Source organism: Sordaria macrospora, chromosome 2 (assembly GCF_033870435.1).
Source record: "Sordaria macrospora chromosome 2, complete sequence".
Classification (NCBI taxonomy): Eukaryota; Fungi; Ascomycota; class Sordariomycetes; order Sordariales; family Sordariaceae; genus Sordaria; species Sordaria macrospora.
In genome coordinates, this window is record NC_089372.1 from 1,985,593 (window position 1) to 2,010,090 (window position 24,498).

At 49.7% G+C, this 24,498-nt stretch overlaps 4 protein-coding genes across 4 annotated transcripts; 1 reads left to right on the top strand and 3 right to left on the bottom strand.

Moving 5' to 3' along the window:
- Positions 1–52: 52 nt before the first annotated feature.
- On the bottom strand, positions 53–2,717 carry SMAC4_06601 (uncharacterized protein). The gene is made up of 5 exons (XM_003346086.2): positions 1,605–2,717; positions 1,400–1,535; positions 1,236–1,345; positions 676–1,178; positions 53–616 (listed from the first exon to the last, which is right to left on the bottom strand). The coding sequence occupies exons 1-5, from the start codon at positions 2,575–2,577 to the stop codon at positions 338–340; spliced, it is 2,001 nt and encodes a 666-aa protein (XP_003346134.2). The 5' UTR covers positions 2,578–2,717; the 3' UTR covers positions 53–337.
- A 3,495-nt stretch (positions 2,718–6,212) lies between these two features.
- SMAC4_06602 (uncharacterized protein) lies at positions 6,213–10,384 on the top strand. The gene is made up of 4 exons (XM_003346087.2): positions 6,213–7,714; positions 7,783–8,074; positions 8,128–8,987; positions 9,039–10,384. Exons 1-4 carry the CDS (start codon positions 7,607–7,609, stop codon positions 10,035–10,037), a joined length of 2,259 nt encoding a protein of 752 aa, XP_003346135.1. The 5' UTR covers positions 6,213–7,606; the 3' UTR covers positions 10,038–10,384.
- A 7,937-nt stretch (positions 10,385–18,321) lies between these two features.
- On the bottom strand, positions 18,322–22,525 carry SMAC4_13222 (uncharacterized protein; the record flags this gene model as incomplete). Its single annotated transcript, XM_024655844.2, has 2 exons — positions 18,322–21,702; positions 21,758–22,525. 2 exons carry the CDS (start codon positions 22,523–22,525, stop codon positions 18,493–18,495), a joined length of 3,978 nt encoding a protein of 1,325 aa, XP_024511668.2. The 3' UTR covers positions 18,322–18,492.
- A 585-nt stretch (positions 22,526–23,110) lies between these two features.
- Positions 23,111–23,928, bottom strand: SMAC4_12772 (uncharacterized protein). Its single transcript, XM_024655845.2, has 2 exons — positions 23,489–23,928; positions 23,111–23,432 (listed from the first exon to the last, which is right to left on the bottom strand). Exons 1-2 carry the CDS (start codon positions 23,516–23,518, stop codon positions 23,289–23,291), a joined length of 174 nt encoding a protein of 57 aa, XP_024511669.1. The 5' UTR covers positions 23,519–23,928; the 3' UTR covers positions 23,111–23,288.
- Between the last annotated feature and the right edge of the window lie 570 nt (positions 23,929–24,498).

The window sequence follows — 24,498 nt, forward strand, 5'->3', positions numbered from 1 at the left end:
CTGTCGTCCAATGTGTTTGTTCCAGACGGAAACAAATGAAAATCCAAAGTTCTGGCAATTTTGTACTTATTCACAGGTAAGCTACCTACCGGAAGAGGGTAATTATGCTCTTAACCCGCCAAGAGCGTCTCCAGTTAACAAGCCGCTGTTGGTACATTGAGACATGTAATTGTCACATCAATTATAGCCACCATCATGATCATTGGCCGAAACTGCTGTCATGAGAGCATACTGTTACCCAACATCATCCATTTTGAATGATTCCAAACACTAGGAGCTCAGGTTGGCATACCCTGAACTACCTTGTACTCGCTAACATCCTCCCATCAACAGCCGTCTAAGCAGCAACGCCCAAATCCTTCTCAACCATCTGCCTGCAAATAGGGTGGTAAAACTCGCGGTTCTTCTCAAAGGTCTTAATCGCCAACTCCCGATCAACCTTGTTGAGGCCGCGGAAGAGGGGGCGGACGAACTTCATGCGGCCAACGTCTCCCAAGAGGTCAGCAACGCCCTGGTAGGCGCTGGTGTCCTTGGAGCGCATGGCAATGTGGAAGTAAGCGGCCTTGAGCTCGGCGTTCTTGGATTCGATGAGGCCGTAGGCCTTGCCGAGTGCTTGCTGTGAGGGTATTAGCATACTGCTGGCTGCCGGCCGAGAAATAAACACTTCAAACTTACCGATTGCTCAACCGTCAAGGGCTGCTCAAAGTCCTGCACGGCGTTGAGGAAGACCAAGATCTGGTTGCCAGTCCAGGATGAAACGTCGGATGGGCTAGGTGTGAAGTCCTTGCCCTTCCACTTTTCAGCCAGCTCGTAGCACACGTCCGCAAGGGAGGTGTCGAACTCGGGCTTGGGAGGAAGGCCAGTGCTGTGGAAGCGACTCTCCCAGTCGATTGAACCGATCTTGTCCTTGAGATCGGAGTACTCGGGGGCGCTGAAGAACTCGAGGAAAGTGTCCTTGAACTCATACGAGTCAAGCGACTTGTTTGACCACTTGCCAAAGTAGTAGGGGATGAACTTGTCAAAGTTTTCTCTTCCAACGAGGCGGTCGAGAGACCAGACGAAGTGGAAACCCTTCTCATAGGGGACCGTGCTGAAGGCATCATCAGGATCGATACCCTTGTGGCTGATGCAGAGCTTGGTGAACTCGTGATCCTCTCCGTACTCCTTGATAGCCTCCTCTGTGGAACATGTGTTAGTGGGAGAATCCTACTTATCGGAGTTGGCCCGTGTCTTACCAAGCGCCTTCCAGCCCCTGATGGCGGAAAAGTCAAAGTGGGCATCACCGCCGTGGATAGAAGCAAGAATGCGGCGCTCGAGATACATGGTCCATCCTTCGTTCAACCAGCTAGCCATGTGTTAGCACTCGGGGACGAATAATAATCAGTGACCTGCAACATACAAGTGCTCCCAGCTGCAGCTGGTGACCAGGTTTCCACTCCAGCTGTGAGCGAGCTCATGGGCGATAACATCAATGTTTTGCTTGTCACCACTGATGATGGTAGGGGTAGCAAAGGTGAAGATGGGGTTCTCCATGCCTACGGGGGATTACATGGTCAGCTTTCACAACACGATTCCACAATCATTTCTTAGGTGCTTGCACTCACCTCCGTAAGGGAAGCTAGGGGGCAGGACAAGAACATTGTACTCTCCCCACCTGTAAGGGAACACAATCTTTTCGGCAGCCTCCAGGAACTTATCCATGTCACCCTCCAGCTCCCATTGAGACTCCTTGAGCTCATTGGGACCGGTGCAAACGCAAGATCGCTTGCCGACAGGGGCGCTGGCAATATCTCCAGACGAGAGGGCGAACAGGTAGGACGGGATGGGCACCTTCTGCTGGAACTTGTACAGCTTCTCCTCACCCAGCTCCTTAGTCTCATCGGGTACGGGCACGCCACTGGCCACAACAACATAGGGGCTGGTGATGTTGAAGTCGTAGGTGCTCTTGACGTCCGGGGTGTCCTGGCAGGGGAAGAGCGAGCGCGCGTGGATGGCCTGGCACTGGCTGAACATGAAGGGGGCGGCCTTGTTGCTGGTCTGGGCCGGGGTGAGCCACTGCAGGGCAGTGCACTTGTCCGTGGTGGCGAGCTGGATCTCGACCTTGACGACCTCGCCCTTGGCGGCACCCTCGGGCACGGCAATGTGAACCGGAGAGCCGTTTGGCTCGGTGCGGGCCTTGGTCTCCCACGTCGAGGGGGCCGAGTTGAGCTTGATGGAGTTCACGGCAACATAGCTGGAGTCAAGAATGATCTCCTTGCTGGCCTTGTCCGTTTGAGACTCGAGCTCGAGAATAACGGAGCCGCGCAGACACTTGTCTGTGAAGTCGATCTTGAGGTTGGCCGTGGTGTGACGAGTCCTCCAGGCGTCATAGTTGGACAGGGTGTTGGGGTCGCGAACGGGAGCCATGTTTGCGGTGCTGGAGCCAAACCAACGGCCACGCTGATACTGAGAGGAGAGGAGGTTGGAGGGTGCTGCTGATGCTGCTGCTGATAGCAGTGGTCGTGATGACGGCGAGGATGGTGATGGTGATGACAGTTGAGCAAACTTGGCCCCTCGAAGAAGACCTCTACCCCACATCAAGAATGCCTCGGGGGACCCTGACCACTTTTCGTTGCAATTATTCCCGCTACGTAGTGTGCGCCAGTGTGTGGTACTACCTTGTTGGGACTATTTAGTAATCTGAGCTTTCAATTCGCAATGTTTTATCACAAAGAGCCGCTCTTACCCTTCGCTTTCCTTCACGCCTTCCTTCTTGGTCGTAAGGTGTGGAATGACATCAGCCGATAGGATAACGAGGGAGTCGTCTGTTAGTGCGGAGGGGGACGGATATCCTATCGCGATATTGCTGAAGCTTGAGCTTTGACCATCTCCTCAATACACCAGAGCGAACAACGTCCCTCGCTCCACACATCTGGAGAAGCTCGACTTGCACAGCACACGTAGGTCCGACTGGCTCTCCTTCCATATCAGAGATATTTACCATCACGCCTTAGTCGCCAGCTATCAAGTATCAAACAAGTACACTAATTATGTGAGTGCGTGCAGACACATGGCATTGTTACAGCCATCGTAAGGGTATCTTTGTGTGGGAAAGGAACAGGCGTAGCAAGGCCGCCTCCTTTTTTATTCGTCCCTCTTTGAACCAAACAGCCAAGCTTCAGTAACGATTCAGGCCCAGTCCAACGGTTATACTGAACTTGGCCGACGCGAATTCATGGAGAGAATGAAATGTTGAAGTATGCCAGGTAAGCATTGTATAATTCCATGTTTCACACCCTGTATTATCAGTTTGTTCGTTATAATCCGGCAACGTGGTCAAACGTCTCGGTCATGTCTGATTATATAGTCCAATATGTTTCGATTCTGCGGAAAGGGTCCATGGACCAGTCTGGACATACCTAGGTCTAGTGAAGTTTGAATGAATTGATCTGCTCAAGAAGAAGTGCCGACATATCAGCTAGTGAACCAGGATCGCCAAAGCATTTGAGAGCACTGCCGTTTTGTCTCTCTTCAAATATTGATGTGAGTCGTCGGGATTGGGCATGGTGACCCAAGCTACGAAACGAAACAGTTCGTGGGAAGTGCAGATAGGAGGTGGTATCGAGCAGGGAGGAGGAAGATTTGATATTCGGGAGCTGCAGGTGATAACACAGTTAATATATACCGTTCCCCTATATCATCACATTACCCCCACTGTTACTGCGTCCTCATATAGGCGAGCAAATGATAGTTCCCCAACATCACTGTGGCATGGTCTGATGCGGGCATGCCTGAACGGTATTCTGGACAAATCTGGGTAATGAACTCGCAGGCCGAGGGCGGTGTTGTGTTGCTGCTAGTTGTCGAGTTCCAAGGGTATCGTGACCTTGTGACGCCCATATGACCCTCTCTTGTCAATACAATCGGCAGCACAGCATGTCAGGTTCGTAAATCTTGAGGTGAACCCAGTCACGGAAGTTGTCCGCAATATATCGCTTCGTTCTCCGCAAAGGCCGCCTTCATCCTCCCGTTTAGCCGGCGATTAGTAAATACCTTTCCGTTGGCACAGCAGGTAAATCTGGTTTTAAGCCGCAATGAGATCGACACATTGTTCCTGGATTGAGGACATTCGGTACGTCTCGCGTTGAAGCTGCCGTGGACGGTGCTTTATTTGGAATTGGCGAATCAGACCTGCATTTTCATGAAACAACTGTTTGAGCCCCCCGCATTCCCGGCAATCTGTTAGATGTAGATGGATGTCATGTGGATGATGACTTCACCTGTTCGGCTTCTCAATCAACCCATAGACGAGAGGTGCATGTTGTTCACACGAAGTTGCTTGGCTCAAGTCACTGGCTGTATGATTTGCCTGATCATGCGAATTGTTGCTCATCAGTCTTTCACAGTCGCCAGCCACCTTATCCCTGAGGCTCCTGAGTATACAAACTCGGAGGAACAAGAAGCCATCGGCAGTGTAGAGGCAAGAGAAGATTGCCAGGGCTAACATCACCTCCACGGCCAAAGCGGCAGCAGGGGAGCCACCAAGGGCGAGACCGGAAAGCCGCTTGTCCGGACTCACTATGACTGAAGCACGGTTAAAGGAGCCGAACACACGGTCTTTGGCCTTGACAACTGATGCAACGTGGAGCCTTCAAAATCTTGGAAGGTCATGAATGGAATGAAATCCGAGCCAGGTGGTAACAGCTAGGCCCAGCTTTGCTCGTGGAATAGGTATCAGTTGAGGGATTGTGGGATAGTTCAATGAGTGATCATGATGGCAGATAGATGAGAGTCGTGCCGTAAAGCTGAGTGCTTCCTGAGCATGGCTCTGGATTGGCAGCGATGCTGATGATGATCTCGGCAGACCTTCTTCGAGGAATTGATCTCCGCGTAGCGACACGCGCAATGGGACAAGCTAAACGAGCTGGCGAGGATACTCGGAAGACGGCGGTGGTGAATCAGTCCTATGTAACGGTCTCCCGGCCAAAATTCCGATACTCCATCATCCGTCATGGTGCCTGGCATGCCTAGCACGAGCAAGGAAGATTCGGCAACTCGCTTAAGACGAGACCCCTGAGCGGTTCACAAACCGTTAAGAACGACTAACCGGTTCTGTGCACGTGTCCGTCTGGGCAGCCCATCGTTTGGCGGGAGGGTGGAATAGGGGTCCGTCGAGGCTCCGTGTTGCTGTCGAGGAAGTCGACCACGAGAAAACTGAGGGAGAGACCGTGGTTCTGGGTCACGCCGGCGTCTCAGGTTCGATCTTGGGTATACTGAAACCCCAAGAGCAAGATCCGGAAGCGGAGGACGGCGTGAGCTATCCAGAGTGAGAGGGCACCATCTCGGCTCTACTTGCCTCCGTCACACAGCCCTTCGTGATGAGAATTTAGTGATGCATATCGGCCATGGGTCGTCTGAATACCTAGACTTGGAGGGGCAAAACGTGGTGTGCACGCTATGACTTTTGATGGCAGCGACCTGGCCTGAATGAATGAGACAAAGCAGCAAACGGGTGATGAATAGAAAAGGCAGTGCTGAGTTCAGTGTGAGTCGAGCGATTGTTGTCGATTTTTTGTTGGTATCAACCATGAACCCAACGATTTCCGCATGTTGTGAGCTTTTGAGGGCAGATTCCGGTTGTTGTCTGTTGATGAAGCCCCTGTGGACCTTGGTGAATCCAAGCAATCGGAGACCAACCGATGTGGTGCATGGCAGATAGGGTTAGGGATGTAGGTGCCATTTTACGATGACAAAGCGGGCGTCTCCACCGCTCGGGTCTTGGGCGGACGGGAGCTGAACTGCTGAGGTTTCGTTTGTTTCACCATGGCAACTTCCTGTTTCGCTGTTTCTAGTGTAGTTTTCTGCTCCCATGCCTCCTTCCATCACTTCCCTCTGCCTTCTTCTTCTTCCAAATTCTTAGCTGCGACCTTGACCCCCTCCTTCTTCTCCTTCTTCCCCTCCCCCAAGCCAGTCACGAGGTCAAAAATAACTCGTGCATCTAGAACTTCCGCTTTGGCCAACTTCCCCTTGGCAATGGAACCTCGTCCTCAACGGCTTCGATTCAGTTGCCACTTCGATCATGCCTTTCCATTGCTGCCTTGATTCCATCCGAAATCCACTCGCGCTTTGGCGGGAAGACGGGGCTATCATTCATGCCACGAGCTCGCCACGAGGTATTCGTGCTTTGGTGCCCGTCTGATCTGACCTGTCAAGCACTAGGTCAGCTTCCTTGCCCAGACCCTCGAGCTGCTGTCTATCAAATTCGTCATGTCTGGCATCGAACCCGCGATATCGGCCATGTCAGTATCAGACCTGAGCTCACCCGACCGAACATCACGCACAAAAGCTCCCAAAAGTTGTCGTCGACAAGTCCGTGCAACTGCAGATGAGGTGGTCTCCCCCGCTTTTCGCTTCTGCCACCTCTGCTCTTCCCGTCCCGTCTTTCCACTCGGAATGCGGTGAAGCTGCGAGCTTGGAGGTGTGCTGTAGCTGATTGACGACTGGCAACCTTCAAAGTGTGCGCCGATGTGCTCCCGGACCTAGTGGCGATGCACATCTCAATGGGGGTCTCAACACCACGCTTCGTGGAAGATATGGAGGTACTGTGTCTTCCACAGATGCTCTCCATCTCTGTCAACGGACCTCCTTCATTTAGCCAGTTCAATGGCCATTGGCTGGATGACAGGGGCCTTCAGTCGAGAGATATCGCCGTCATAGCGAGGCCGAATATGGTCAAGCATCGATGCGAACGCTGCTTAACCCCTGCCAGTGCCACGGTGACGGATGGCTACCCCGTGCTTTTTTGGTGAGAATATCCCTGGAAATCTTTGCATGCCATCCGGAGCGGAGAGGGTTCAAGAGGTACGTACTGGAGACGGACAGGGCTAGAGGCCAATGGCGAACTCGTGGAAAGGGTCCAAGCGGTTTCAACCTGCCATCCCCAAATCCTTTGTTTCTTTTCCTCTGTCGGAATAGCCTCCTGCTTGTTTCTCCTTCCAGCCCTTCTACCCCGGCCTTGCCTGCATACTCTGTTGCACTCCCAGTGACTACCGCAGCATCGCGTATCCACCTGCATGCTTCACCTGGGCTGAGACTGGATGACGGGACTCTCGGTTCTCATACCTGGAGGACCCGAGCCTGGGCTGGCATTCTTCGTATCGTACGCCTCGCCATATTTCTTCCTCTTTTCTTCAGTGCTGGCGTAAGTATGCTGCTACCATTTACATGGATAATGGGTTTTCCCCGTGCTTCAGGTTAGCTTAGGATGGTGCCAGGCACCCTACCCTACCTTCCTGTGGGGATTCATGATGAGAAATCTAAAGCATCTATCGGTCTCGAGGGTTGTTGCTTTTATGATATAGTCCCCTCTCCCGGTCGATATATCTACAAGGGGTCCCGTACTAGTCCCTTCAACCCTGTCTGGGAACCAACCACGGTCTTGACTCATGACAAGGTCTGTCCTAAATCCAGTTTACGTGTATGACTTATATACCTTTTCATACCCCTAGCCCATCATCATCACTTTGAAGACCTTGTTCCCTTCTTGGCCTCTTCCGGCTTCCTGTACATCTGGTCTCGCAAGCTTGGTCATCTATCTCTAACACGGCTCGACCGACCCCTTGGACTCATGGCTCATATTGTTAGTTGTATGCTGGATTCCGATTCCGAGGATTTCAGCCTTTGCCTCAACAATTACATAGCAAAGGAAGTCACACCACAATCATCCAATGAATCGGTACGTCACTCCAAGTCTTAAGCCCCAACAAAAGCCGGTTAATGCTTACACATTTATGCAAATTGCAGCTAGGTCGAGCTTCGCCGTCAGGGGAGAAGCCGTTCACGTGGAGATTGTACCAACCAGAGAAGAGATATCAAAGCTCCAAGGACACACCGTCGACAGTTTCTGAGAAGTTGTTCGACCCACAGCAATCCTCTGTTCTGAGTATGGGACCAAACAACGAAGCCGGTGGAAAGTTGAACGCTGGATCTAGTTTGAGGATACATGTAAAGGATCAGAATCTTACTCGCAGGAGGAAAGTGAGCGTGCCTGAACTTGGCCCGATGACGACCGTTCAAGAGGCACCCATGGATTCCCGTATGTCTACCACAGATGGAATTTGTTCTATTCATACTGACAAGAGGCTCTAGCCACCATTCCCGGCCGTCCGGCGCTTCATGAACGTTCTATTAGTGCCCCAGGCCTTCCATCAAGGCCTAATCAGTGTAAAGGAACACTCCATGATAGAGTGCCTGCTGAGCGAGCACAGCCTGATGCCATCCGCCAAAGTAACAACCGAAGCCAGCAAGTTCGAAACGAGGCTCGACAGCCATTGTCGCCCAGGAACCTCACTCCTCTGGTGATTCCGACGCTCAGCTCTGCCACTCATAGACTTCATCAGAAGGCATCATGCAGTCGTCTACGAGCAGGTACCACACCTGTAGAATCTACTATCCGATCGGGAAGATTCGAAGATTCCCCCAAAGCGCGGACGCCGTTTACACCCCTTTCGGCTGCTTCAAGCGCCCCGAGATCTGCAACAACAAGCGCCAGGACTGCTTCCACACTGCCAACGCCTATATCAGCATCCGCCGACATTAGATCCTCGCCGATGCCATGGGATAAGGTGGACAATTATGCACCAAAAAGCGCCCTTCAATGCACCCCTGAGTTCCCATCAGCACTCGGGACAGGCATTGCTGAGAGCCCTCAGAGTACCTCGAAGACTGGGCACAAGAGGAGTCAGTCGGAAACGGGAAGCATCATGGAACGGGGCCGGCCACGAAAGAGAAGCGAGACATGCGAGGGTACCATCTTGCAAAGGTCATGCTCCAAAAGGAGTAAGAGCGCAGAACGGCGGGCGTTTGAACAATTGCCAAAGGGATGGAAGGCTAGCGATGCGGTCAAAATGCTCAAGTCTAGCGAGACTGCTGCTTTACGGAAGCAGGCCCTTCAACAAGCTGCTAGATTTGAGGTACTGCGGAAGGAAGACGTCGACAACCTCTCCAAGGTATGCCCACCCTCTGTTTCGTGCTCTGGTTCACAACTGACAATCCAACAGGAACTACGGCAGCTAGATGAGCGGACTGATTATCTTAGACGCACCTACACATCCCTCCGCGCTGGTAGGCGTAACCTCCATGCTCGGATATGTCAATATCTTCGATCTCCGCGCACAGCAAAGTTCAGCCATGAGTCCATGTTGAAGCAAGAAGAGGCTCTCGCGGAGCTTGACGCCTCAATAGATGACTGGATAACCAAGCTCGACCAAGCCGAGAATCGCCGGACCCGAGTTCGGCAAAAGCTTCTCGAGCACGTTGCTGCTGCCACCACACTCTCACTGTCCACCGGATCCGTGGCTGGCGTGAGCGAGAGTCTGCAGTGCGCCATGGGAGTCAGCTCTTTGAGCTCTACGAATGGCGCCGGCAACATATCTACGCCACCTCGCAGCCCGGCGAAGATGTCCTTTTCCTCACACATCATTTCCGCTTCTACATCATCTTCACCGCCAAGAGTGGCTGCTCACGTACCTTCCACCATCATGGAACAGCCATTCTACGAAGAGGAAGAAGCTGCAAATGATGAGGAAGGCGGCAGTTCACGGCGCGCCGAGACCATCATGGTCTTTGCAGGCAGTGATGTGTCCGCCCTCTTGGCTGATGTGGAAAATGCGCTCACCCAGATGGGTGGCGATGGTGCCACTGCTGATAGGGAGAAGCGGCATACAGTCAAGCTTGAGATATATTCTCCGGTGAAAAGGGAACATCCAGTCATCAAGGAAGAGCCGGCAGTCAAAAAGGAGGCACCTCCCCCCGCTCCACCGCCGTCAGCCAGCCGGCGGAAACACATACACCGCGCCATGAGCATTGATATGCTCAACGGGCTTCGTGCTAAGCCTGCACTCGCTATCAACACCGCTGAGAAGACCATTCAGGGTGGAAAATGTGGCACCAACAGCAGCAGCAACAACTTAACATGTCAGTCGGCTACTGCCGCACGAATGGTTAACAGTGAGGAGATATTCCTCACTAGTGCCGTGTTCCGGCCAACACAGAAATAAAACTGCGGCTACCATTCATCACGATGGATCTCATCATCCGGTGATGCACTTTCACACATGAACATTCTGTACAAACTCATTATCTCCTAATTTTTACTGTAATATCTGGCGCTTCAACTTCCCATCATCATGTCACTATTGGTTTTCTCTTTTCCCGGTCTTGTTTCATATCCAAACCTCGGAGTCGGCGCCATTTGCCAGGGTGTTTCTTTGATAGGTGGAGGGAGGGAAAGGGCAGCCGGAAAATCGCGGAATACTCGACTTCAAGCAGTGCGTCTGGTCAGGAACTACATACCCAAATGATACCCATTAAATGACCGACTAGTTGAAAGAAAAACCTATCCATGACTTTTGATCACTTCAGCAACTGAACTCTCGTTTTACTTTGTCTTCTATGGATTTGCCCACTCTTCTTTTGTACCTGATGATGCCATGCACATTTCGATGACCACTTCTAGTGACTTGACTCTCTCCCTTCGCAAGAGTTTGCGAAGGATTCATCGTCAATGAGAGGGCTTGAAACAATATAAAGCAGTCACAGGCTACTATCAAGCACATACGACCACAGACGGTAGAAAACTCGGGATCCCGTCCGCTCTCCCATAGATAAGCTACCAATGAAGATTATCTATAGGAGCCGTTTTCGACAGGGATTCGGATGACTCAGCTGAAAACGCCGCCCCCGTTTCTAGAACCGTTTTCCCATTGCCTTCGCCGTCGAGTGCACCGTTCCACTTACGCCAAGCCCAGCTGAGTAGGCTAGACATACACTACACAAGGTACTTACCCCTGCCATTTACCCTTGACACCTACTCCATATACTTAGTACTTCTAACTGGGAGGTGTGGTTAGCTTTTGGGAAGTGTGGTTGGCTTTTGGAAGGTATAATTAGCTTTTGGGAAGTGTGGTTGGCTTTGGTGAACATCTATGACAGGCTGAGGTGCATATGCCCAGACGGCCAAACCTACAAAAGATAGGACGATGTTCTGCTTGCAAGGCAGAACTCGGAATGCGCACTATATAGCCAATGTCAACCTGTGACAACATCACAATGGCCTCAAGATATACATTGCGTCTTTACCCTCAGATTCCCGACCGAACCAAACAAGCACACTTTTGTCCCATTCTCATTCCATTCACTGTATATCCATTCTTCCCAGTTGATTATACCGCATGAATTACGGCCCCTACGTTGCGAGGGTTGCGCTGGTTTTTCATACGAAACCCTCCTTCCGAGTTTTCTAAAGAATTTCTCCCCCCAAACATACTGAGCTCGTTAGCTATTGCAGCTTGAGAGGGTATTGTTTGAGTCTCACAGTGCCGATCACACTCCATCCATATGCAATACGGAAGGAAGGGAGCTACAAAAACCGCCGATACCGCCGACTGTACCCGACGACGAACGGAAAAGAAGAGTATTTGCCGACGTCGACGAATTTACGGTAACAACACATAAGCGTTCGCTTTGTAAGAAGACCAAAACCGAGCGAGAACGCGCGTGGCGTCTATGGAATAGGTATGTACCTTATCATTTTGTTATTTTCTTTGATATTGCGTACTAACGCTTTTTAGATTTGTCACCGATGTGTTACAACTAACACACAAAGAGGCTGATAAGGTTTGGTTTGGCGTGTGCCAAAACAAGAAAAAGTCTATTGCTATCTGCAAGAGCTTTCTGGCCGACTATACACGCTACGCAAAATGTAGGCGTCTGTATATAGACGGTACCGAGGAACAGAAGCGGGTACCAACAGTTCAGTCAGTAGTGACTATTATTGCTTTATGGAAGCATACAGTAGCTCACACTGATGCTGTAGTGCTCGCGAAGAGAAGGGATCATGATTCAAATGAAGATTCAGACGAAGGTTCCGAACAATGGACATTGCTTGGCAACCGTGGAAAGGCCCGTGGAGAGGTTATCCAGGTAGATTCCCTCCTTACCCGTACCGATACTGTGTACTGACATATCTTCTCACAGTGGATCCAATCAACTCTTGCACAAAAGTTCAACCTCATATGCAAACAAACATTTGAGAAAACCGAAGCCACAACAGACGATGTTCTGCTTATTCTTAGCACTTTGTGGGAACGCGCAGTCGATATACCTTGTGATCCTAGATATCGGGTTGCTTTTTATATATTGGTGCTTATAGGAAGCATTGGCCTTCGGCCCGGCACTTATGAGAACATGTTTTATCGACAAGTCAAGCTACTTGTCGTTCGCGATCCGAATACAAAACAGCCAAGGCTTGTTGCTGAGATCACGATCAATCAAAACAAGCTATCGGCTAACAAAATTGATAAGGGGGCAAATGTGTATGTATTCTTGCCTTTAACCGTTGATCCAAACTAACACTTTTCTAGTGTGACCTTTTCTGCTACTATGGTACCATGCCAGATCGTTTGTTTAGTTACGTTTGTAGCTATTCAAGCTCTACATGATGATGCCTTCGAAACAGAGTTTTCGTCCTTCGACGAGTTACTTCAGCGTCCAAAATTGGAAGATGTTGATTACATTGAACTTAGGTGGAAGGATGGGATGCAGGAAAAGCCTATCTTTCCCTTAAAGTACTACAAATATCTGGAACTTTGGAACCGGACATGGTTGGTAGCGGGCAACAGAAACACTCTCCGGCCCTATGCGCTGCGAATCGGCGGTGGAAATAAAATTGATGGTAAGAACCCTTTACCCGTTTCCCTTACTATTTTGCTTATAATTTTTACACAAGGTTCCCTTACATCCGCTATTCGAAACCACATCCTGAGCCATAACACAATGTCACACGGACATTGCCCACAGTCCAAGGGTTAGGGTCGCAAGGCTCAGCAGAGCCTCAACGCCTGAAATGAGCCTCAAGATGCCCGGTGGCCCCAGGGCTACGATACTCACCTTGGCCGGACTCTTGGCCACGGGTACTGCTTACCCGAGCCCCTTCCGACACTATCAGGCTAGCGAGCCAACTATGGAAGTGCTGAAACACTGATGGAACACCATGAGACAATCCCCAGAAGTAACACAGCCAAACCAAGCAAGAAGCACGGCGCCCAGATGAATGACAGCGCCAGAAGGAAGATGGAGGATGGATGAAGGCGTTCAGATCCACATGTATGCAGACTGCTAGATAGAGGCCTTGAAGCCTCAGGCAACAAGGCTTGATACATACCTCAAGTACGTACCAATTCCCTTTGGCATAAGAAGGCCTTGAAACCCAATCTTCTCCTGGAGGTTGGGAAGATCAACAAGGCCTTCGAGACCAAAGTAGTTTATCAGCGGAATTGAACTATTTGTTCCAACCTCAGAAATATGCCCTTGTCACACACAAAAACATTCGAAACCTCTTACCAAGCGAGGCATATTCCACACAATTTGATGTCATTCGTTTTCGATAGTACATCTGAAGACGATTCCAAGCTATTCAAGCTATTGGCCTCTGCATCCTTGCGTAGGGATGACAAAGCACCGCTTTACCCGACAGCGGCTACGCTAGAAACGTTTGAAAATCGCGAGGATATGAAAGCACTTTGCGCACAGCGTCGTCACTTCCGGGAAGAGCCCAAACTCTCTGCAGACAATAGAGAGGTAAAGCAACTTACCACAAAAATTGGAGATCTACGGACGGTATTGTCAAACTTGGCTGTCAAGCAGGCTCGAGAAAACTACTTCGCTGAAGTTGATTCCCTTAGGGCTCGTGGCCTGTCAACCGAAGATATGCCAGCCCCCCTCCCAAATCCTTTCAGATGCTCCTTCGGTCCCGGTTTACCTGCAGCAACAATCATTGGTCGATACTTGAACCCCAAAGATCCGGTTTCCGACACCGCTACGAAAATGGTTTTTCCAAATTCGACCGACAGTGGTTCTAACCAAACTACCCAAAAGCGGCTTGCAGTATCGGAAATGCTTTTTGCATATCTAAATGATAGGTACGGATAAGTAGAAGGGATTGCCCAGGAAATGGAGCAACCAGCCTCCGAACATAAGAAAGCAGCTTCCACGCTCTCTACATGTCTTCTCTGCCTACAAAGCTTCACTCGTCGACGTAACCTCAGTAGACACCATCGGAGCGTCCATTTCACAGCAACGACCTTTGAATCTTTCTCATGCCCCGAATGTCAGCGGCAAGGAAAGTAGGAGTATAGAATCGAGAGGGCATCGGAGTGGGGTAATCATGTCGAAAGAGTACATGGTTTCATCAATACTCCGGTTCTCTTCAATAAGCCAATCGTCAAACCCAAACCAATGGCTACAACTACCAAGTCGAAATCCGCTTCTTGTTTAAGATGCGGCCAATTGTTCTATGCCGGAATCAATTTGTCAAGGCATATGAATAAGTATCACAGAATCGTAGAGCCATTCGATTGTCCAAAATGTAAGGGAGAAGGGGAGAATATCCAGCTTAATGACCTCGCTTCGTGGCTTACACGTACGTCGGATGTTCACGGTTGTAATGGGCAAACAGGAGTGGTTATTGATAAGGAATGCCTACTAAAACAGGGACAGAAGAAGAGGAAAAGAGAAAACATAGTGGAGGAAGCTATAAAACGTACTAAATTAGAATCCTAAGTATATAAAATACAAACGAGAATGTTGTCTCAATCTCTCCCACCGAGATATCTCCTCCTGGAGCGATGATGCCACATCTCGCTCTCTACAAGCGTGCTCTGATCCAAAGGATAATCGACTGTAAACTAAAGGTGACACGGATCCAAAAGATGACGACTCAGCAAAAATAGTCGGCTGTACTGCCCGCGCGATCCCCGCATCCGATCAAACCTGCTTCACTTCGGAACTACAACGGCATCACCAAACGGCAATCCCGCTTTGTTGGGACGGCCCCGCGCCACAAATAGGTTGACTCGGGGATTCGCGATATTGCGATGTTCACGTTGAGGCTCGTCCCCACTGGACCAGTCATTTGAGGAGTCGTCTGAATCTATTCCCCAAGTAGAGTGAAGGCAGATAGTGCGCGAGTGGCGATGTCTGTTCTTCGCGAAAAATGAGTCACCGAGGAAACGTGTTCTCTTCGGTATTGATCACTTGTCAACCCTCCTGACTGCCAGCACACATTCCATCCATCGCCACAGCATGTTCGCCGCCGGGTCATTGCACATCTGAATTCGGGAAGAGAATCGAATCTTACAATCCTGCCTGCTCGAAGCAGAGTACGTAAATGACTTAACACCGATGGAAACCGCTAGAATTTCTCCTATAAAATAACTTATCCTCCCTGACCCTTCTGGTGTCAAGCTAGGAAAAAGAAATACAAAGGGTGAAAGAAATAGACTTCAAGGATATTAACGTCAAACCAATCGTGAAAAGCTAATAGTGAAAACTCGTCCCGACGAACAGCCGACGGATACCATCAGCTCTTGGACGGCGGAACACCTTGGGCGGTATCCTGGTGGTAACCAGAGTACATTATTGCCATTGCAGGTAATCCACGACTCACACTGTCCTACGCCGTATCCTTGCGCTACTAGATCATTTAGCCGTATTGTGTTTTCCGTAGTAGCTGTAGCTATTTCGATGCGCCCAGCAGGGAACCAGGCGCATCCGTCAAAGAGCTCTTCTACACTCAGCAGCAGCAGCGGCCTGGTGGCTTGTACCAATCATGGGGGTGTCATGGCCCAATCCTGTAGAGTAGATAAGGATGCTGGCTTCAGATCCTTAGAGCTGTGGTTGGCTTGTCGCTTCTCAACGCCGCCATCACCCTGTTTCGCAGCCCTATCATGCAGCTCTCTCCGCCAATCGATTGAATTTGGTGTCCTCTTTTAGGTAATTCTGGTTGATGCAAATGGCATCTATCTATATAATTCGTTCAACGGGTCTCGAAATCGGCATCGCAGACTCGCAAATTTTATGACCGCAGTACCCATGACCGACACTGCCCTCACAGAGGTACATACTACTCACATAGTTCTTTTTATATCTCAGCAATAGCTTCTGAAGCGTCAAAGGTATCAGCCTTGATCACGGAGTGGTCAAATCTCCAAGGCAAAGCACCAAAGGAGGTCAATCCATCGGTTTGAAGTCGGAGGACACTCGAGCATTCCCTTCTTGTGACAAGGGCAGGGTTCTGGGCTTAAAACAGTAGTTCAATTCAGCTAATAAACTACTTTGGTCTCGAAGGCCTTGTTGATCCTCTCAGCCTCTAGGGGAAGGCTGGGCTTCAAGGCCTTCTTATGCCAAAGGGAAACGGTACGTATCCAGTACGTACGGTTCCTTGTCACCTGAGGCTCCAAGGCACCTAGCGATTTGCATACATGTAGGTCTTTCTCGTATGACACCAGGAGTGTGGCATATGTCCGTGTAACACTTCTGCCCTTGCACGCACGGCTTGCATAATCAGAGTTGTTTGATACCCCAGTATTCCCCTTGAAATATCTTGAAATATACACCAGAACAGACTTGATTGCAACTGCAAAATGAGCCAGTCAAAGCTCTTAACGTGAACCCACTACCTAACCCAAGGGGTAAAAAGCAGCGAAGCCCATCGTATCCTTCTACAATCTTCATGATCTTCCAAGCCTCAAATATTTCCCTCGCGAATGCCTTCCGCGCTTTAGGAGTGTCTTCGATGCCACGACCTGCTAACACAGCTGATATACAACTTTTGCTTGCTCGATGTCGATTTTCATTTTCTTTTATGACTTTAGAAAGTCGAAAACTGGCCGATTGCCCGTGGGAGTTGGGCTATTCCCAGTGACAAGTCCTCCAAGAACTAGGAGACTGTCTAAAAACTAGGAGGAGAATATCCACATCATCGCCCTTCGTCGTCGTCGATGAGGGAAGATAGAGAAAGGAAGAGCAAGTTAGGGAGGAAAAGTGAGAAAGAGGAAGATAGACAGAGGTAGGGGAAGGAAGAGGATATTCATAGGAAGATAGGGGGTTGAAGGCAGGGGAAAAAAGTTGTCCGTCAGCCCTCAGAAGCCTGAAGTCCTGCTCCATCACCTTGTCGCTTGAGAGTAGATGATCGAGTAGGCGTGTAGGCAGTGTCAGGGCTAGTGAAGGAAGGTGTGGGCCAGGCTTATGTCGTGAGCTAGCTCAGTTGGTGAATTCAAGAGAGAGTGAGCCGCTAACAAACCATAGATAGCCTCAGACCTATGAGGAATATAAAAGAGCCAGGAGCTTTAGGCCCTAGGTAACCTGACAGTAGTCAATTAATCTTTATCACCAAGACTAGTCTTCATCCACATACTTGTTGTGAACGTTTTGGCTTTATAAAACAGCACTTAATAGTCTTTACCTTCAACTATTCTACGACCGTCTTCTGATCTTATCGTACATGCCCCTTTCGTCCTATTCAGCCAAACTGTCAGACCTGGCCGCCAGTGCTGTAACATCAAACCCCCCTTCTATGTAAAGATTGGCCGCGAGCCTTCAAAGCTTTCCTCTTAGCGACCAACGCTGTGAAAGTTATGGCCTCTGACTATTTAACTCTAGCTTGCCGTCGTCGGCATGCTCTCCAGTTCCTCCTCCGAGACGGTGCAGGGCGTCCTTAAGTATAGTGTATAACAATTTGTTATTGTTCTACGAAGCTAACTCTGGCTGTGCGTGGATTATGAATGAGTAGGGTCGTGAAGAGCCCTACTTGGCTGCTAGCCAGCGACGGCTGCCTGCCACTATCCCACCAGCAGCGGCCTAGCAGCTTGCACCGGTCATCGGCTGAACTTAGCCATGACTGGGCAACCTGGGCAGTCATGGGCTAATCCGATGGCATAAGTAGGAAACCCGTTTTGAACTGTATAGGCATTCCAATAAAATTCCAAAGGAGAAGGGCTTCCGCGGCTTCTTCAACCTCGGGTTTCTTCGGTAGAGGAAAATCTAGAAATGAGTTTGAGCGTTGAAGGCTGAAAGTCAAAGGCTTGAAGTAGCCCAAGTATGAGAACCGTTCCGAATTGTACTCGCGTAAGAAGATTCCAAAGAAGAAAGACACTCAACATCTGCAGTATGACTGACTCGGGGAAGATTGTCATTGACAAAAGATTCTGAAAGGGAAGAGTCAACTTCCGTAATTTCTTCAACTTGGTACTTCTTCAAGGCGGGCTCCTCCCACGGCGAGGCCTCCTTTCTTCATTCCTCTAGTCTTGCAAATCCATCCTGCCGCACGTCAAACACGGCATTTACGATATAATATCGACCATCTGGAACCCGAAAAGATCGGCTGAAAGCTTGAGCACAAAGCGAGGCATTGTTGCTAGAGCCCTCCGCACCTGCTGGAATATATGAGAAGATTTTGTCACTTTTGACTGCTGCAAATACATTCTGCGTGATATTGCTATTGCGGTCTCTCTAGCGTTGCTGTTAAAATGTACGACGACTAGGAGGACTTCCAATACAATAGGAAGTAATAGGAAGTAAACAATAAAGATTTGGGAGTAAATTAAGATCAATTCTTGCAGGAGGAAAGATTGTAAAAGGCTAACTCGAGGTGGAGTTGTCCTCCAAGCCTGCCTCTTAGGATGCAAGGCTGAGTAGTTTAACAACCGCTTTACGCCCATTCTTTACCGCTATATCCAGCGTTGTCAATCCATCCTTATCCTTAGCACCTACGTCAACCTTGCCGGTATCGAGAAGCAGCTTAACAACCGCCTCATGCCCATTCTTCGCCGCCATTATCAGCGCTGTCCCTTCATCCTTATCCTTAGGATCTGCGTCAACCTTGCCAGTATCGAGAAGCAGCTTAACAACCGCTTCATGCCCATTCCCCGCCGCCATATGCAGCGCTGTCCGTCCATCCTTATCCTTAGGATCTATATTAACCTTGCCAGTATCGAGAAGCAGCTTAACAACCGCCTTATGCCCATTCTTTGCCGCCATATGCAGCGCTGTCTGTTGATACCAGTCCTTAGGATCTGCGTCCACCTTGCCAGTATCGAGAAGTAGCTTAACAACTGCCTCATGCCCATAGTCTGCTGCCCAATATAGCGCTGTCAGTCCATCTTTATCCTTAGGATCTGCGTCCACCTTGCCAGTATCAAGAAGCAGCTTAATAACCGCCTTATGCCCATAGTCTGCTGCCCAATATAGCGCTGTCCGTCCATCTTTATCCTTAGAATCTGCATCAACCTTGCCAGTATCGAGAAACAGCTTAACAACCGCTTCATGCCCATTCTTTGCTGCCCAATGTAGCGCTGTCCGTCCATCTTTATCCTTAGGATCTGCGTCAACCTTGCCAGTATCGAGAAACAGCTTAACAACCGCCTCATGCCCCTTCTCTGCCGCCAAATGCAGCGCTATCCGTCCATCCTTACCCTTAGGATCTATATTAACCTTGCCAGTATCGAGAAACAGCTTAACAACCGCTTCATGCCCATTCGCTGCCGCCATATGTAGCGCTGTCCGTCCAGCTCTATCCTTAGGACCTGTGTCAGCCTTGCCAGTATCGAGAAGTAGCTTAACAACTGCCTCATGCCCATTCTTTGCTGCCCAATGTAGCGCTGTCCGTTCATACCAGTCTTTAGGATCTGCGTCCACCTTGCCAGTATCAAGAAGCAGCTTAACAACCGCTTCATGCCCATTCTTTGCTGCCCAATGTAGCGCTGTCCGTCCATCTTCATCCTTAGGATCTGCGTCAACCTTGCCAGTATCGAGAAACAGCCTAACAACCGCTTCATGCCCATTGTCTGCTGCCCAATATAGCGCTGTCCGTCCATCTTTATCCTCAGAATTTGTATCAACCTTGCCAGTATCGAGAAACAGCTTAACAACTGCTTCATGCCCATTCTTTGCCGCCATATGCAGCGCTGTCCGTCCATCCTTATCCTCAGAATTTGTATCAACCTTGCCAGTATCGAGAAACAGCCTAACAACCGCTTCATGCCCATTCTTTGCCGCCATATGCAGCGCTGTCCGTCCATCCTTATCCTCAAAATTTGTATCAACCTTGCCAGTATCGAGAAGCAGCTTAACAACCGTCTCATGCCCCTTCTCTGCCGCCAAATGCAGCGCTATTGGTCCATCCTTACCCTTAGGATCTATATTAACCTTGCCAGTATTGAGAAGTAACTGAACGACTACCTCATGCCCATTCGCTGCCGCCATATGTAGCGCTGTCCGTCCAGCTGTATCCTTAGGATCTGCGTCAGCCTTGCCAGTATCGAGAAGTAGCTTAACAATCGCCTCATGCCCATTCTCTGCCGCCATATGCAACGCTGTCTGTCCATTCTCATTCTGAGCATCTGCGTCAACCTTGCCGCTATCGAAAAGCAGCTTAACAACCGCCTCCTGCCCATTCCTTGCCGCCATATGCAGCACTTTGTGTAGCTCCTTACTATGCAAGTCGACCTCGACGGTGTCGAAAAGTAGCTGAACGACTACCTCATGCCCAGTTATCGCCGCTCGATGTAGCGCTGTCTGTCCATTCTCATTCTTAGCACTTACATCAACCTTGCCAGTATCAAGAAGCATCTTAACGATCGCTTCATAGCCTTTTTGCTCCGCAAGCCACAGCACCGTCTGTAGCTCCTCCCTATGCAAGTTGACCTTGCTGGTGTCGAGAAGCAATTTTACGACCGTCTCATGCCCGTTTTCTGCCGCTAAGCATAGAAGCGTCCATCGGCCCTTGTCCTCAATAAGTTGATTTACCATTGTTTCTTTTGCATCTTCCTTTTCTGAATCATCGGGACCTAGGCAAGTCTTTTTTAGGTTGCTCATGCTCCTCAATGCCCTCTCAAGAACCGCCGTTTCTTCCCGAAGATTCTTCACTGCAACTCCATACTGTTCCACCTCTTGTAATGCCAATCTAATATTCCGTATCCTAGTCGCCGCATTTCGACAACCTTCCAACACTGTCTTTGAATGCTCTGGAACGCTTGCAAAGTAGTCGTAGTTGTTTTTATCTTGCTGCTTGTTTGGATCTATATCCCAATTCCAGATAAGTAGAAAATTGTGTGGAAAGACCGTTATCGATTGTTTGATATCTCCGGTCGTAGCTTGTGGATCGCCTGCTGGGGAAACTGCAATCATGATAACCGCCCAGTGATTGTTGTATGGCCTGAGGATCGTGGGTCTCGACGCTCCTTGAAGAAGGCAGACGACATCTCCCTTTTGGACGGACTTTACCGTGGTCGGGAGGGTCCAGCAAAAGCCCCATGCTTCCTTCACGCAAATATAGCTGGGGGCATTCCTCCAAGTAATGGCCACATCTTGTCTGTCTTCCCAAATAGCATTTCTCTTGACCGAGGACACTTCGCCAAGAATGCAGCCCTTGCCCTCAATGATGGCAATCTCCCTATCGTCCGAAAGGCCGTTTACAGAGACCAATTCAGATAAAGCGAAGTGGATAAGTTTGTTGAAGAGTTGTTTCCACGAAATATCGTAGTCGGCGAATAATCCTGCTGCGGTTGGATTATCAGAGCTCATACCGAGTAAGGCATATACTTTATCGCGCCGATCCGTAGCTCCACGGGTGTGGTACATCTCTATTAGTTCACCCAGAGGGCGTATGTCAAGAGAAAAGTTGTCTGACTGACTGGTCGCGTATTTAGACCGGAAGATTGCGCCCCTTATAAGGTAGGTTACCGAAAGGATTCGAGCCCACAGGTCTGCGGGGAGTTCATTGGACAGGTTTAATGCTTTCAGGCCTAAGCAGAATGCAAATCCGTCAACCTTAGCAGAACCACACTTGATCAGGATATGGCGAGCCGCGGCAACTTCCTGAAGCACCTGCATCAATCTGTTAGTTTCCTTAGTCATAATACTTTGACATCAGTTCCCTTACCCAGATGCGCTGAAACCACGGTCGTTGAAGCAGTGTAAGGATTCCCGCTTTATTGTCTAATCGCTTTGTAGGCAGCTCGGCTGCGATGCGCGTTTCTTCGAGCGCTTGGTCGCGCTCGGCTGCGATGCGTATTTCTTCGAGCGCTTGGTCGCTACCGGCTGCCTCCTTTCCAAGCCAAACAATTACGCGACTTGCTTTAGCGTAAATCTTTGCCATAGATTGAACTTGGTGTCCTCTTTCTTTTAGGTCATCCTGGTTGATGCAAATGGCATCTATCCATATAATTCGTTCAATGGAGTGATCTCGAAGATGTAATAGCGCTGCGTGAAGGTTTTCTCTGATGGGCAAGTCGCACCCATTTATAGAGATGGAACAAGGCTTGGCCTCGGAGCCCCACACGTAGGATAAGGCCTCGTACGGACGAGTGCCTTTTGAGTCCAATGCGGTGCAGAAGAGCCGACAGTGTATTGCGGCGTCCTCGTTTTTAGACGGCAATAGTTGAAGCAAGCGAATATGGCTAGGTGATTCAGGAAGTTTAGAATATAGATTCTTTATAGGTGTTAGCGTTATTCTGAAATGTCGTAGAGGGAAAAGAAGTAAGCCTACTTCCACCTGCTTCGGCCTTTTGTTATCCACGCAGTCCAATTTAGATAGGAAGAAGTGGATGAGTTTGTTGAAGAGTTGTTTCCACAAAAACTTGTAGCCGGCGGACGTCTCTATATCGGCGGAACCGGTAGCTGGAGCGGCTGGGAGCCCGAGGGCGGGCATACGGGTAGCGGACATAGTGGTGGCGGCGGAGATTTGTTGCAAAGGTGCAGGGCGAGACTGCTCTTGGCCCTTATCATCTTCCCAACCCTCCGTATTGTGAAGTCGTTGAGACATCGTAGCTTTAGGGAACGAAGGTCTTGAGCGAGGCGACATAGATGAGGTACTCGAGAGTAATCGTGTTGCCCTGGAGGCAGTGAATGTTATACGGTTGACGATCAATGGATTGAATTTGTAAAAATGCTGGAGATTCCTCTATCCTGCCCCCAAGGACAAAATAAAAAGAAACTAGAGCACTATGTTTTCTCAAGGCTATGGTGGAGCATGTGGCATCGTGTTGAATCTGTTTCTGTTTCACCATATCAGGGGTAGGATGGCTGGCGGCTCCCTCCCAACTACACGGCCAATAGCCCAAAGGACATTTCTTTTTAGAGGCAGGGCATCCTGGACCCAGAGACTTCAGGGCGCCAATCAATAAACTCGACTTGGGCAAGGGTCGTGGCGCAGGTAGGGCTCAGCTTTTCAGCTTTTCAGCTTTTTCCAAATGTCACGAGCGACGTGGTCACGAGAAAAAAAGCTGAACACATTAATTCTAGGTCTATAGTAGAATCACAAGATAAAGAAGAAAAAGAGGAAAACGTGCAAAGGCGCGCCTGGCGCCCAGGGTTTCAACCCAGGGCCCAGATGGCCGGGACCCATCCGCCAGTGCTGTGACACCGAACATCGTTCGTTATGCGGCGTTATGGTTTCCAATCTTCCTCTGATCTTAACCCTCTAAGGTCCGGTCACCTTCCTCCGTGTCGGAGTCAAGGTCGAGATCATCATCCTCCTTGCTGCTCATCCGATCAAGTTCATTTTGCAACAATTCCATGAGCTTCTCCTGAGTGTTCTCGGGGACCTTTGCCACGATCTAGTGATAGTAAGTTTCCAGTTCCTCATCTAACTTTTTGCTGCTCGTTTGCTTACCTTGTCTCTGAGCAGATTCTTGGCCTTCATGTAGTCGCAACAACGCCCGATCGCATAGTCTTTCGCCGCTTTGGCCGTTTGCGGGGAGAGTTCACAGCCGGGGTGGGCGGGGATGGGAGGTGGGACGAGGACGGTTCCGTCCGGTCCGGTTATAGTGCGCGTGGATGTGCCCGCGATGCCCGTGACTGTGGTGATGATGAGTCCTATGGCTCCCGTGCCCGTGGTCTCTATGACAATCTAGGATTGCTAGGCTGGCGCTTCAGGTGCAACCGTAATAGTGGAAGGGGCAGTTGCAGGAATGGGAGACTTTTTGTCCGCATCTATGTCCGCTAAGGAGAGCCTGGCGTAGTATTGAGCCAGAAAATCCTTTTTGGATTGCGGATGAGCCAGGTGAACGGGGTTAATATGATCTATTGAGGCTGGTGCTGAATTTAGGTCTCTTGGATGTCATGTATATAGCTTCGTTTCCAAAATGTCAAAGAATCTGTCGACTATAGGTACGTGATCGGGATTGAATTCGGGTCCAAAAGTCGGAAGAGAACGAATGTGCGTGGAGTGGTGTGATGTCCATTCCTATAAGGGTCTTGAAGAGTTGACAACTGACATGTCCAATTCTGATGATACAAGGATAGGACGTGAATGCGAGAATAAGGCAACCAAAAATCGGGGGATGTCCTGAACTTTTATCTTGAAATACAATCCGTGAAGAAAGTATCTTTGCCTATCGCTCTATGTTGGATGAAGTACGACGTTTTCGACCATGGTGGATTGGCATCTAAAAAGCCCTTTCGGTCATCCATACTGTGCTAATGCTATCATCTGCGGTGATGGTCATGCAGACGCTTGCAGAAATTGGATGGTTGCGCTGTCGGGAGACATGAAGTCGGCTGAACAAGTTGCATTGGCATCGACACAACTTGGGATAGGGATCTGATGACAAGCATCCTGCTGCCTTGTCTGGGTGATCTGGGTTTCTCTCTCCTTTCTTTTTCATTTGGAAAACACCTTCT

Bases quoted from the DNA above. Each gene is read 5' to 3' on its own strand.
- SMAC4_06601 (XM_003346086.2), bottom strand. From the start codon at position 2,577: ATGTGGGGTAGAGGTCTTCTTCGAGGGGCCAAGTTTGCTCAACTGTCA. The intron at 1,536-1,604 runs GTGAGTGCAAGC...AATCCCCCGTAG, and splicing joins CCCTAGCTTCCCTTACGGAG to GCATGGAGAACCCCATCTTC. The intron at 1,346-1,399 runs GTATGTTGCAGG...ACACATGGCTAG, and splicing joins AGCTGCAGCTGGGAGCACTT to CTGGTTGAACGAAGGATGGA.
- SMAC4_12772 (XM_024655845.2), bottom strand. From the start codon at position 23,518: ATGAAGGCCAAGAATCTGCTCAGAGACAAG. The intron at 23,433-23,488 runs GTAAGCAAACGA...TACTATCACTAG, and splicing joins AGAATCTGCTCAGAGACAAG to ATCGTGGCAAAGGTCCCCGA.
- SMAC4_06602 (XM_003346087.2), top strand. From the start codon at position 7,607: ATGGCTCATATTGTTAGTTGTATGCTGGATTCCGATTCCGAGGATTTC. The intron at 7,715-7,782 runs GTACGTCACTCC...TGCAAATTGCAG, and splicing joins CACAATCATCCAATGAATCG to CTAGGTCGAGCTTCGCCGTC. The intron at 8,988-9,038 runs GTATGCCCACCC...ACAATCCAACAG, and splicing joins ACGTCGACAACCTCTCCAAG to GAACTACGGCAGCTAGATGA.